General features: G+C 40.1%; 1 protein-coding gene across 1 annotated transcript; it reads right to left on the minus strand.

The window, feature by feature from the left end:
* Nucleotides 1-2,149: 2,149 nt before the first annotated feature.
* Nucleotides 2,150-4,381, minus strand: LOC110600767 (acetolactate synthase 2, chloroplastic). The gene has a single exon (XM_021737632.2). It carries the CDS (start codon nucleotides 4,303-4,305, stop codon nucleotides 2,281-2,283), a length of 2,025 nt encoding a protein of 674 aa, XP_021593324.1. The 5' UTR covers nucleotides 4,306-4,381; the 3' UTR covers nucleotides 2,150-2,280.
* Between the last annotated feature and the right edge of the window lie 7,868 nt (nucleotides 4,382-12,249).

Below are 12,249 nucleotides of genomic sequence, written 5' to 3' on the forward strand. Positions count from 1 at the left end.
ATAGAATTGTAAATAAAATCTTATCATATAATGAATGAATTCGGTCTTTAACTAACATCCTAATTTCTTGGAGGAAAAATCCTGTATTTTTTATAGTGAATTTTTTCTACAACTTCAAAATTAATCTGACATCTATTTGTATTTTTTAATAAAAAAAATCATATTAACCATAAATTCAATTTCATTACATCAATTGATATTTTCATTGCTGTAAAAATTAAGTTATTTTATTATTTGAAAATTAAAAGAGTAAACAAAATAAAATTAAAATTGATAAAGTAAAAAAAAGTAAAGAAGTAAATTATGTAATTTGCCAAGAATATATAATAAACATACAAGAATCCAACCCTCCACCAATTTGTAATGTAAACTTGCCAACTTGGAAGTGAAGGAAGAGCTACTTAGTGAGAGAGATTCTTCAAATTACTGATGTTATGCAGCGTCCTCTCCTCATACTTTGTATATTACCAGGGTGTGGAGGAATCTAGGGGTCAGCAGCATCCGCCAAACTAATTCAGAAGTCCAGTTTAATTTTATATTCATTTTCGTTAATTTGATTTTAATTTTTTAAAAATAATATTATATTATTTTAATAATATAAAATATTAAATTTTAAATAAAATTAAAATATTTTATTAAAAAATTAAACTAATTAAATTGAGCCAATCAAATTGATTGGATTTAGATTAATTTCTCTAACTAATTTGAATACTAACACGGGAGGACTAAGGTGACAGTAGTTTCTGATGTAATGGGCCCCTTCTTCTTCTTTAAGAGTCCATCACAAAACACAAGGAACCTACGATAGCTTAGCTGCTAGGTATATGGCCCAAATTATTCACTATTTTTATGTTACCAAATTTAATAAGCATACGGTCCGATTGAAACCGAATCGGTTAAATTTAGAATCGGATCGATTAATTAATTTTAATTTTTAAATTAGACTAAAATTTTATATTGATGGGATTGATTACGGTTTTTTTTTATAAATTAAAATTGAAATCAATCCGTTCAAATCAATCATCTGATTCGATTTCAATTTTTTTTAAATAAATTATTTTATAAAATTATATCATTTAAAATTAATATACAAGCAAATTAAATTATTAAATAATTGAATTAAAATTTATTTTTAATTTATAAAAAATAACTTTTACATTTAAATGTAATATTTTTTTTTATTTTTTAAATTATATATATAATTATTTTATTTTTATCATGTAAATAGATATATTTTAAATATTTTACTTATTTAATAATATTTAAGACTTTTATTTATTTTTTTAGATTTTATATTTTTTTATTTTTAAATTTTTTAAATTGAAATCAAAATTTTCATTTATAATTTCAACTTAATTCAAAATTAAAATCAAAACCGTAACCGTTTAAAATTGAATTGAAATTAAATTGAAACTGTTAAAAAATTAAAATTATCCAAAAAGTGTTTTAAATCATATCGATTCAAAAAATATATCAAACCACCGATTCTGAACCAGAACTGGCCATGTTCACGTTTTTATGAAGCTAGAGAATAAAAAAAATATATTTTATTTTAATTATTAGCCCCTTAAACGTTATTATATATATCATATTATAATTAATATAAAATATTTAGCTAATTATAAAGGTAATCAAACCAAGATTTTTAAAATTCAGCTTGATAAAAATTATATTCTATTTAACTCGTTCAATAAATAAATTAAACTCAATCCACATTTTTAGATTTATTTAATAAATAAATTATGCTCAAATTCAATAATTCAACATATTACAGCTCGTAAATTAGCTCCTTAAATAAACTTCGTTTATAAATTTATAATTATTTTATCATAATTTTATTATTTTTATTTTAATTGTATCACAAAATAATATATTAATAATTACTATTTAAAATTTATATGATTAAGTTATATAAAGTGTAGGTATTCATTAACATAAATTTCATTTTAATTGTAAATTAAATTATTTATAATAGTATTATATTATTATGAAGAATAAACTTAAAACAAATTCTTGAAAACTTAGGTTTATTATACAGTCTTCAAATATTATAATTATTTATAGTTTCATCCTTTAATTTTGCCAATTTTTATAATTCATCTATTAATTTTATCTATATCTCATTTTTCTAGAGAAATATGGAAAGAAAGAGAGAAAGAGATGAATAGATGAATATCAGAAACCCATTTCATCTTAATATGGTTTACTTATTTTGTAACAGAGCAAATTATTCAACCTATACATTCTTTTAACTCCATAATTTTACAAGCACAAAATTCATCAATTCTTGGCTCTCCCATCACCTTCGGTAATAGCATCCTTAAAAGAAAGACCACTTGGGATCATTGGCAGGACATGTTCCTGATGTGGGACAATCACATCAAGCAAATAAGGTCCTGGAGTCTCCAACATTTTCTTCATAGCCTCTCTAAGCTCACTTCTCTTTGTCACTCTCGCAGCTGGAATATCGCATGCCTCAGCAAACTTCAACATGTCTGGGAAAATCTCTTCTTCTTTTGATGGGTTCCCTAAATATGTATGTGCTCTGTTGGAATGATAGAATCTGTCCTCCCATTGAACAACCATACCCAGATGTTGATTGTTCAGTAACAAGATCTTCACAGGCAGGTTCTCTGTTCTTACCGTCGCCAATTCTTGGACATTCATGATGAAGCTTCCATCGCCGTCGATGTCTACCACTAGAGCATTTGGTCTTGCAATTGCAGCCCCCATAGCAGCAGGCAAGCCAAAACCCATAGCTCCTAGACCACCAGATGTTAGCCACTGACGAGGCTTTTTGTACTTGTAAAATTGTGCAGACCACATTTGGTGTTGCCCAACACCTGTACTTATAACAGCATTACCATCAGTTAATTCGTCCAGAACTTGAATTGCATATTGTGGAGGAATTGCTTCTCCTAAATTTTTATAACTTAATGGATATTTTGCTTTCTGTTCATTGATTTCGTCTCTCCAAGCAGAGAAATCGAGCAGGGACTTAGCTCCCTTCTTCTCCAGCAACCTGTTCAAACCTTTCAGAGCAATCTTCAGATCAGCACAGAGTGCAACGTGTGGCTGCTTGTTCTTCCCCAGTTCAGCTGGATCAATGTCAATGTGAACTATACTTGCTCTGTTGGCAAAAGCCTCGACTTTACCCGTCACACGATCATCAAATCTAACTCCAAAAGCCAGCAGCAAATCTGATTGATCTATTGCATAATTTGCATACATTGTCCCATGCATTCCCAGCATGTGAAGTGACAGCTCGTCGCCTAAAGGGAAACTTCCAAGGCCCATTAGAGTACTCGCCACTGGTATCTTGGTAAGCTCAACAAATCGCCTTAGCTCCTCACTACAGTTCAGAGACCCACCACCAACATACAGTACTGGTTTCTTGGATTGAAAGATCAGCCTCACAATCTGCTCCAATTTTCCAATTTCAGGGCTTTTTGGCAGCCTTGATACGTACCCAGGTAGCCTCATGGGCACGTCCCAGTTTGGAATGATAAGTTGTTGCTGGATATCCTTTGGTATATCTATAAGAACCGGTCCCGGCCTGCCGGAAGAAGCAAGATAAAAGGCTTCTTTAACAGTACGAGCAATGTCCTCAGCATCAAGAACCATAAAATTGTGCTTAGTTATGGATCTTGTTACTTCAATTATCGGTGTTTCTTGAAATGCATCAGTGCCTATCATGCGACGAGGAACTTGTCCGGTGATGGCAACAATGGGTACACTATCCAGCAGTGCATCGGCAAGTCCACTAACGAAGTTGGTGGCACCAGGGCCAGAGGTGGCAATGCAAACGCCAACGCGACCAGAAGCTTTGGCGTAGCCCTCAGCAGCAAAGATTCCACCTTGTTCATGCCTTGGAAGAATATTACGGATTACACTGGATCGGGTGAGGGCTTGATGAATCTCCATGGAAGCCCCTCCTGGGTATCCAAATACGTGAGTGACTCCCTCACGTTCCAAGGCTTCAACAAGGACATCAGAGCCCTTTCTGGGCAACTGAGGGGCAATAGTGGGAATGATGGTTTCTAGGCGGGTTGCTGTTTTTGGTGGTGGTGGTGTTGTTATAGGAGTGGTGGTTGCGGTAGCGGTAGCGGCAGCGGCGGTTGCAGTGGTGTTAGCCTTGGGTTTATGGTCAGAAAGAGAGGCAGTAGTGATGCAGAGAGAGGGGCGACTGCTCGACGTTTGGTTATTGGTGAAGGTGGGAAAGTAAGTCCTGAAAGTGGGAGCTTGCAGCGTGGTGATGAAGGTTTTGGGGATGGAGAAATTAGGAGAGGAAGCAGTGGACGCCATTGTCAAGCTGAAAATCAGATGCTTGAAGTTCTGAATCTTGACGCAGAGACATGGTGAGTGAGTGTGCTATATATGTAAAGGACTGATCAAGAGTGGTCCAAGTGGCGTGGGGATGATGTAAGGCGGGTCCCGTCAGCTTACAACTATGTATGGCGAGCCCACGGCCACATGCTCAAAAAAAATATATATCGACTAAAACATATTAAAATTAATTTAAATTACTGTAATTATAGAATCTTTAAAATAACTGAACTTTTTATTAAATTAATTTTATCAAATAATATTTTTAAATTATTTTTTCCTCATCCTCTATTACCATATAAAAATTTTAAATACCGGTTAAAATTGGACGGATTGTAATTTATCTTCTTGAAAGGATCACATCGTCAAATTCTAAAACGGAGAAACGTGTACGTCTGAATGGAGTAGGACGGACACACTGTTTGGCCACGTTTTTTTTTTCCAAAGCAGTTTCCACGTTTGGTTATTTATTTTACGATTGTGTAGTATTAATTAATATACATATATAATTTCCTTTAAAATATTAAATCATACAGCAATTTTTATTAAATATTAAATATTTATATATTTTACATGATACTAGAAAAATTTTATTTCTTTTTTCTGATTTAGGCCAGTTTTTCTTATCCAAACACGGTGTAAGGTTCAAGTCGATCATTCGTTATATACTGAATTGTTATTTGGTGGATTATATATTGAAGTGATTGATTTAATAAAAAATAGAAAATAGAGGAAGAAAAAAAATTTCCCTATTTCATGGGAAGCATTTCTTCCATTAAATCTCTAAAAGCTGAAGAAAATCGAGGCCTGGTGAAGGTAGATGGGAAGACGACAAACCCGTTTGAATAATTTATTAGAAAACGTGAAAAATATTCGAGTTGATGAAATTTGGCAGTTGACGAAGCAGATGCCATCTGCTTCTTTTGGCCCCGTCTCTCCACGTGTCTAAATTTAATTACATGTGAGTTAAAATTCAAAAATTACCTTAAATTCTTATTAATAATTATTACTTTGAATTTACATATAAAATCTATTATTTTAGTTAAAATAACATTAATTTTTCGAATGTATATAATAAGTGTAAATAAAAACTGCCGAAAATTATTTCTATTTTTTTATATTTATATTTATATGAGACTGCAAAGAAATTGGAGTATAGATGAATCAAGTCCAACTTAAAATTTGATATATTAAAATTTTTATGAATTTAAATTAAATATTAATAAATTTAAATGTAATTCATAATATAAATAAATCAAAATAAACTATATTTGTATTCAATTAAATTTCGCGTTTAATTAATTTATAATTATATATATTTAAATAAAATAATTTTAATTAAATAAATATATTTATATACTTATAAAATAAATGAGATTTCTGGTTATAACACAAATTAAATATTTATTTAATCAAACTTCAAATAATTTACCACTTGATGATCTGAGATCCAGAAAATAGGATTTTACAATGGGTTTTGTAAAACTGAAAAAGCTTAGAGAAAACTTAGAGGAGAGTATTCTCCTTTTATCTGTTTTCCTTTGTCCGCTAGTGACGTGTAACAGAATATATGTCATTGGTCCACCTGTCCCTGCCATGTTGATACTGACGTACGAGGAAATCAGATCTCTGACCCATGCGTAACGGCCCCTGATTCTCCCCGGGCACGCATGCGGATGGTCCCACAAGGCGAAGGGGCTGAACTCCTTCCTGGTTTCGAGTTGGGCCGAAAGATAAGGTTAAGATTAGGTCCAGAGGGGATCTGTTCATCGGGCGAAAGAGCTAGGCCGGCCTGATTGAAGAACCTAACTGGAGCCCGATCTTTAAGCTGAGCGGGCTGGACCTGGCTCTTGGAGGAGACTTAGAAGCCTTCAGATTATGGGTTGTCCTAATGGGCCTGGCCTTAATCCGGGGTGAAGAAATCCAGCGGTCATCAATTGCCCCTTTACCTTCTCGTCAGTTATTGCCCAACTGATGAGGGGGTAAATACCGAGAGTCATCATGACCGCGCCGCCCAAGGACAAAACTGTTCAGAACATCTTTTCGGCTCTTTATTGTTTCAAATTTCACTCCCCGTCAATCTCCCCAGAACGTTGGCTCTTCTCTGTTCTACTGCTCTCTTTGCTTTCCTCTGCTCATTTGCCCTAATCACTTTTCAGGTACGCCTCTTCTTTTACCATGGATAGTTCTAGTCTCCCCGATGTCGTCAACCAGGAGTCTAGCATCACCCCGTCTAACATTAGGAGTGTCATCTCTAGGGAATACCTGGATACCCCTCTTTACCACATCCGGACTCCTTACCGGAATGAGAGGATCGTTCTTTCTGATCCTTCTCCCCCTGGCCTAATCGACCCTCAAAGGGACGTTAGTTTAGTCTTCTTCATCAAACAGAGGGAGTACGGTCTGTCCTTCCCCTTTTCTCCTTTCTTCAAAGAGGTCTTCCAGTATTTCGAGATCACCCCTCGAATGCTAACCCCTAACTCCGTTCTTTTCATGTCTTGCTTTGAATCTGTGTGTCTGAGCTGGGGGTTTACACCCACGGTTCACCTATTCGTCAGCTTCTTCAGGCTAGTCAAAGCGAGCCAGAAATTTTATTACTTTGCCCCTCGCGGAGGGTTGTCCATTTTCACGGGTTATAAAGACTCCATCAAGGGCTGGGTAGAGGGGTTTCTAGTGGTGGAGTTGAAGAAGAATATGGGGTTGGCTTGGGAGCTCGATCTTGCCTGGAAGGATGTCTCTCTGGGTTGCAATGACCTGCCCCAGTTGGGCCTTACCGAGCAGGTCAGATTTCTTCGACTGACTTCTGTAGATAGAAAGTATGACATCGAAAAGTGCTTGCACGTGTCCAACCTTAGGAATATTAAGGACGCGGGTATCTTATTCTATCTGCCTGTGTTAGTTTTTGCTTACGCAATCTTTGTTGAGAACTGTTCTGATTTGCTTTGATTTTTAATTTTGTAGCCTTCAAGGTGAAGATGGATCAGATTAAGCCTCCCAAGAATCTCATACTGTCCCGGGAGAGCATGGACATTGCTCTGGATGCCTTCCTGGCTGGACAATCCGTAAGGGAGGCTACACAAAGGGTGGCCGAGGTTATTTCTTCCAGATCGGTTACCCGACCTCCTCCTTCTTTGGTCTCCTCACAAGCTCTTAGGCCAGGCTCCCGACGTAGTAAGTCGTCTCGGCCTTCTAGTCTCAGCAGATCGAGTTCGGCTCACCAGTCCTCTCAAGCCCCTCGGCCTTAACGCTCTTCTACTGAGAGGGCGGAAGAGACTCTAAGAATTATTTCTGAAGTGGCTGAGGACGCTGGGCTGGCGAGGACGAATCCCGCCCTTCCTCCTGTGGACGCTTCTGACGTGGGGCTTGAAGTCCCCGCTGTTGCTGAGAAGGAGGTTCCCAAGGTGGGGCTCGAGGCCCCCATTACTGAAGAGGAAGTTCCCGGGAAAAGTAGGGAGGTTATTCTTATAGACGAAGGTGTCCAGGAGGCCCCTACCGGAGATGTTGGATCCAGCCCTGCTAATGACGGAGGAGTCACGGAGAAGGCTGGGGATAAGCGTCCTACCTCCCCCGAAATGTCTGCCCCAGCTCCTGCTCGGAAGAAATCCAGGGCTTTCAAGGGATCAGCTCCAGCTCTCCCTCCTATTGGAAAGAAAAAGAAAGCTTCCAACGGATTAGCTCCAGCTCTCCCCCCTTTTGAAAAGAAGAAGGATGTTCCTGTGATATCTCTATTGTCTGCTCCTGACAATGACATTTTGAACGCTGAGGACATCACTCATCAAACTCCGGCGAGCGTTGTAGCGGAGATCTTGCGGGAGCGGATGTTTGGGGGAATCACGGAGGCTTCTGACTCTCGTCTGCTTGCTTTGACCGGCCATTTGGCTGGCTTCACACGGGAGCAGGCAGCCTTCCGGTCTCTACCTCGAGGGGAGCTCGGAGATAGGATTAGGGAGATGCTCCTGATGGTAAGTTGTTCGTTCCAATTTCTTCTCGTATTCCAATTTTCTTTGTTTCTTTGTTCTGACAGTTTTCTCTTTTTGTACTAGGTGATGGGCCTCTTCATGGAGGTGGACGCTCGTGACCTCTCTCTCCGAGAATCTGTTGATCGCTGGATCGAGGAGGCGCATCTGGAGGAGAACTTGTCTGCGACCAGTGATGCCAGGAGCAACCTTGCGGCAGCTCGAGAGCATTCTAGGTCCCTAGCGGCGGAGTTGTCTCACACTCGGAGGGTTCTTAAAGAGTCTGACGAGAGGGCAGCGGCTGCTGAAGTCCGCTGTGAAGAAGTCCTGAAGCAGTTGTCCTCCACGGTAGATGCCCTTCGTGAAAAAGACGAGGCTATAAACCAGAGGGACGAGGCCCAGCGTCAGTATGAGGCCTTGAAGGCTGATTTCGAGGGAGTCCGGGCTCATCTTAACAAGGTGGAGGTCCAGAAGGAGGAGGCACTAGCTTGGGTTGAGGTTCTCGAGCAGGAGTTAAGTAAGAGTTCAGATCGTATCAGAGACCTGGCTTCAGCGGCAGAGGAGTCTAAACTTCATAATCAAAAGCTCTGCCATGAGGTCAGGACTTTGGAGCATAAATGCTCAGCCCTGCTCGAGGATGCCAGACTCGCTGAAGATAGGGTCCAGCTGGAGTGTGAGAGGCGTCTGATGGAGTATAAAGAGTCTCCTGAGTTGAAGAAAGAGATCGAGCAGGCCTGTGAAGCTCGCCTCTAGAATTTCGAGAGTTATTCTGATTATAAAGCCGAAGTTGCTGAGGCCTGCGAGAGGCGACTTGCGGAGTTTAAAGCTTCTGATGAGATGAAGACGGCCGTATGGAACTAGGGCTTTCGCATGTTCGTCTCTGGATACAACCGGGGCCTAAGGATAGCCAGATACGCTCCCTCTACCCCGTTGGCTGAACTCCGAGCTACAGAGGAAGACTTTGATGGCGAGGAAGACTCTGATGGCGAGGAGGTGCTTTACGGGGAGGACGATAGGCCTTTGCCCAAAGGGGCTCCTCGTACTGCCACCGGACCTTCTGAGGCGGGCTCCGAGTCAGGGGTTGAAGACGCTGGGCCTCCAGGGCAAGAGATTGTGCCCTTCACAGGGGCTGAGGGGTCTGTGCAGGAGGGTGCCAGACCTCTCCCAGATGATAATGTAAATAGTGCCAGTGTAGATAAAGATAGTGTAGATGATAACGTACCTAGGAGTATTAGTCCTTTAAGGACTGTTTTTCCTCCAGCCCGTGCGGATAACCAGAATAGGTTGTAATGTAGTTTGTAATTACTTTTTCTTTTTAATTTAATTTTCAAATTATGTTGGTATTTTGAGTTATTTTGATGGTTGTTTATTTCTCTGGCTTTATTCGTACTTGAACTGTTCCTACCTCTGCTTGTTCTTCCCTCCTTATCGGGCTACTTACTATGTTTAGACAGTCTGACTTGTTTAATTTTAAAGATTTGAGAATGAGACACTTAAACTGTGCCTAATAAACTTGGTAAGGAATCGACTAGATCGTCTTTCATTTCTTGCCCCTCAGTCAATCAGGGCTGAAATCTTAGCAAGAGACTTAGTCTCTGACTTATAATCTTTTCTAATTTCACAAGGGCGTTCTTATCTATAAATTTTCTTCGAGCTAGATTTGCCTTAAGGCCAAGATCATCAAGCTGTACTTTTATAGATCTTGACCTCATTAGGTCTTCACTATGAGCTCGGTTTTTAACAGCTGACTTAATGTCTTCAACTTTTCTTTCTATTATTTCACATGTACGAGCTTGGGCGTGTAGCCTTTTATAACCAAAGCGAAATGTATCACGTACCATTTAAAATGGTGAGCAGGATTGGCCTCCTTGTTTTTAGTTCCATTCGGACAAGAACTGAAGCTGGGGTCTCATCTGCTTACACCTATTGGATTTCTCCTCGGGTTGCCCCTTTACCTCCTCAGCATTTATTACATGAGTGGTGAGGAGGTAAATCCCTAGACTTTATGTAACAGCCCGCTTACCGGACCATCACCGGCACTAGGATCCAGATCGGCTTAAGGCCGCCGGGACCCGTAGTAAGCCTACTGTCAACTCTGTGTACCTGATAAATCCCATACATGATCACACTTAAACTTAAAACTGTTACTTACTCTTCTCTCTCTTTTTTTTTTTTGTTTTCTTTCTTTCTTTGCTTGACTATCCTTTCTTTTCTTGAAACTTTTCTCATCAACTAAGCCTGGACTATGCATGCTCTGTCTGTATGCACTCGAAGAGTGATACCTGCTATGGTACCATACAGTAACTACAGAGATAGAAAGACTACCATGCACCAAGCCTAGCGCATCATAACAACATTAGTTGAAAGGAGACATTATGAGAGAAGCTCATAATGCGAGATATAGCATTCACCCTGGAGCCACCAAGATGTATCAAGATCTGAAGAAAGTTTATTGGTGGCCAGCAATGAAGAGAGAAGTGGCACAGTTTGTGTCAGCCTGCGAGATATGTCAAAGGGTGAAGCTAGAGCACCAGAAGCCGGCTGGAATGCTTAACCCACTGCCGATTCCAGAATGGAAATGGGAGAACATAGCGATGGATTTTGTAGTGGGGTTACCGGCGACGTCCAACAGACTAGACTCCATATGGGTGATTGTGGATAGACTGACTAAATCTGCTCACTTCATTCCTGTCAGGAGTGGCTACTCTGTGGACAAGCTAGCGCAGGTGTATCTTGAGGAAGTTGTGAGGTTGCATGACTCAACTTTGCTTCCTTTTGCTCAAAACTCTAAAACATAGCTCAAATCAAGTTAAAACATGCAAGATTTGAGAAAAACATGAGAAATCACACCAAGGAGAGCTTGAACCTACCTTTGACCCAAAAACAGAGTGTTTCACACTCAAGTCTCGGGAAAAAGGGCTTTTGTAGTGGCCAACCGACTCTTCCTTCGGCGGCCTAACGTGCATGCGAAACCATGCAACTTTCGGCGGCCGAACTTCACCTTCGGCGGCCGAACCTGGCTTTTGTCCCCTTGGCCTTTTCATTTCAAAACTCAATGTTCTTAACTCAAAACATGCAAACATGATAAAAACACTTAAAAACATCTTAAAACCCTTTCTTATACCCTTAGGGCAAGCTCCGACATCCTCGAATCCCGACTTCCAACGGAAAAACCGCCGGAACGTAGGAATTCCGATACCGGGGTCTAGCCGGGTATTACACTTTATTTGTAACTGCGTGGCTCCATTTTAGACCATTTTACCTCTCTTTCTGGTTATGAGCTCGGATATCTGGTCCCTCTGGAAGTGACCCTTTGTCAGTAGGTGCGGTCTGGGCTGTATGCTCCACTGGGATGGAGAGTTCAGCTTTTTTGTCGTTTTCCTCTCCCAGGGTCATTTTTGCTAAGTGTTTGTTTACTGTGAGTTAATCCGAGCTGTGGGCAGGGTCTCTTACTTTTGTCATGAGTCCGTCCATTCAGCGGATTAAGAAGCTCGGATTTTTGTTCTTTGCATACGCTTTTGCGCTACCAGTGTGACGGGCTCTGTAGTTCGGAATTTCTTCTTCCTCACTGTGAAGTCAATACTTAATTTCTTGCTTTCTTGACGAGCCTTATACGGGCTGTGTTTCAGGGATCCTGGCCGTTTTTGCTCCGGGGAGATCTTGGAGATCCCACTGGCCGTTTTTGCTCCAGGAGATCTTACGGGATCCTGGCCATTTTTGCTCCAGGAGATCTTATGGGATCCTGGCCGTTTTTGCTCCGGGGAGATCTTGGAGATCCCACCGGCCGTTTTTGCTCCAGGAGATCTTACGGGATCCTGGCCGTTTTTGCTCTGGGGAGATCTTGGTGATCCCGCCGGCCATTTTTGCTCCAGGAGATCTTACGGGATCCTGGCCGTTTTTGCTCTGGGAAGATCTTGGTGATCCCGCCGGCCGTTTTTGCTCCAGGAGATCTTACGGGATCCTGGCT

The sequence above is a fragment of the Manihot esculenta genome, chromosome 15 (genome assembly GCF_001659605.2).
Source record: "Manihot esculenta cultivar AM560-2 chromosome 15, M.esculenta_v8, whole genome shotgun sequence".
NCBI lineage: Eukaryota > Viridiplantae > Streptophyta > Magnoliopsida > Malpighiales > Euphorbiaceae > Manihot > Manihot esculenta.

Bases quoted from the DNA above. Each gene is read 5' to 3' on its own strand.
- LOC110600767 (XM_021737632.2), bottom strand. From the start codon at position 4,305: ATGGCGTCCACTGCTTCCTCTCCTAATTTCTCCATCCCCAAAACCTTC.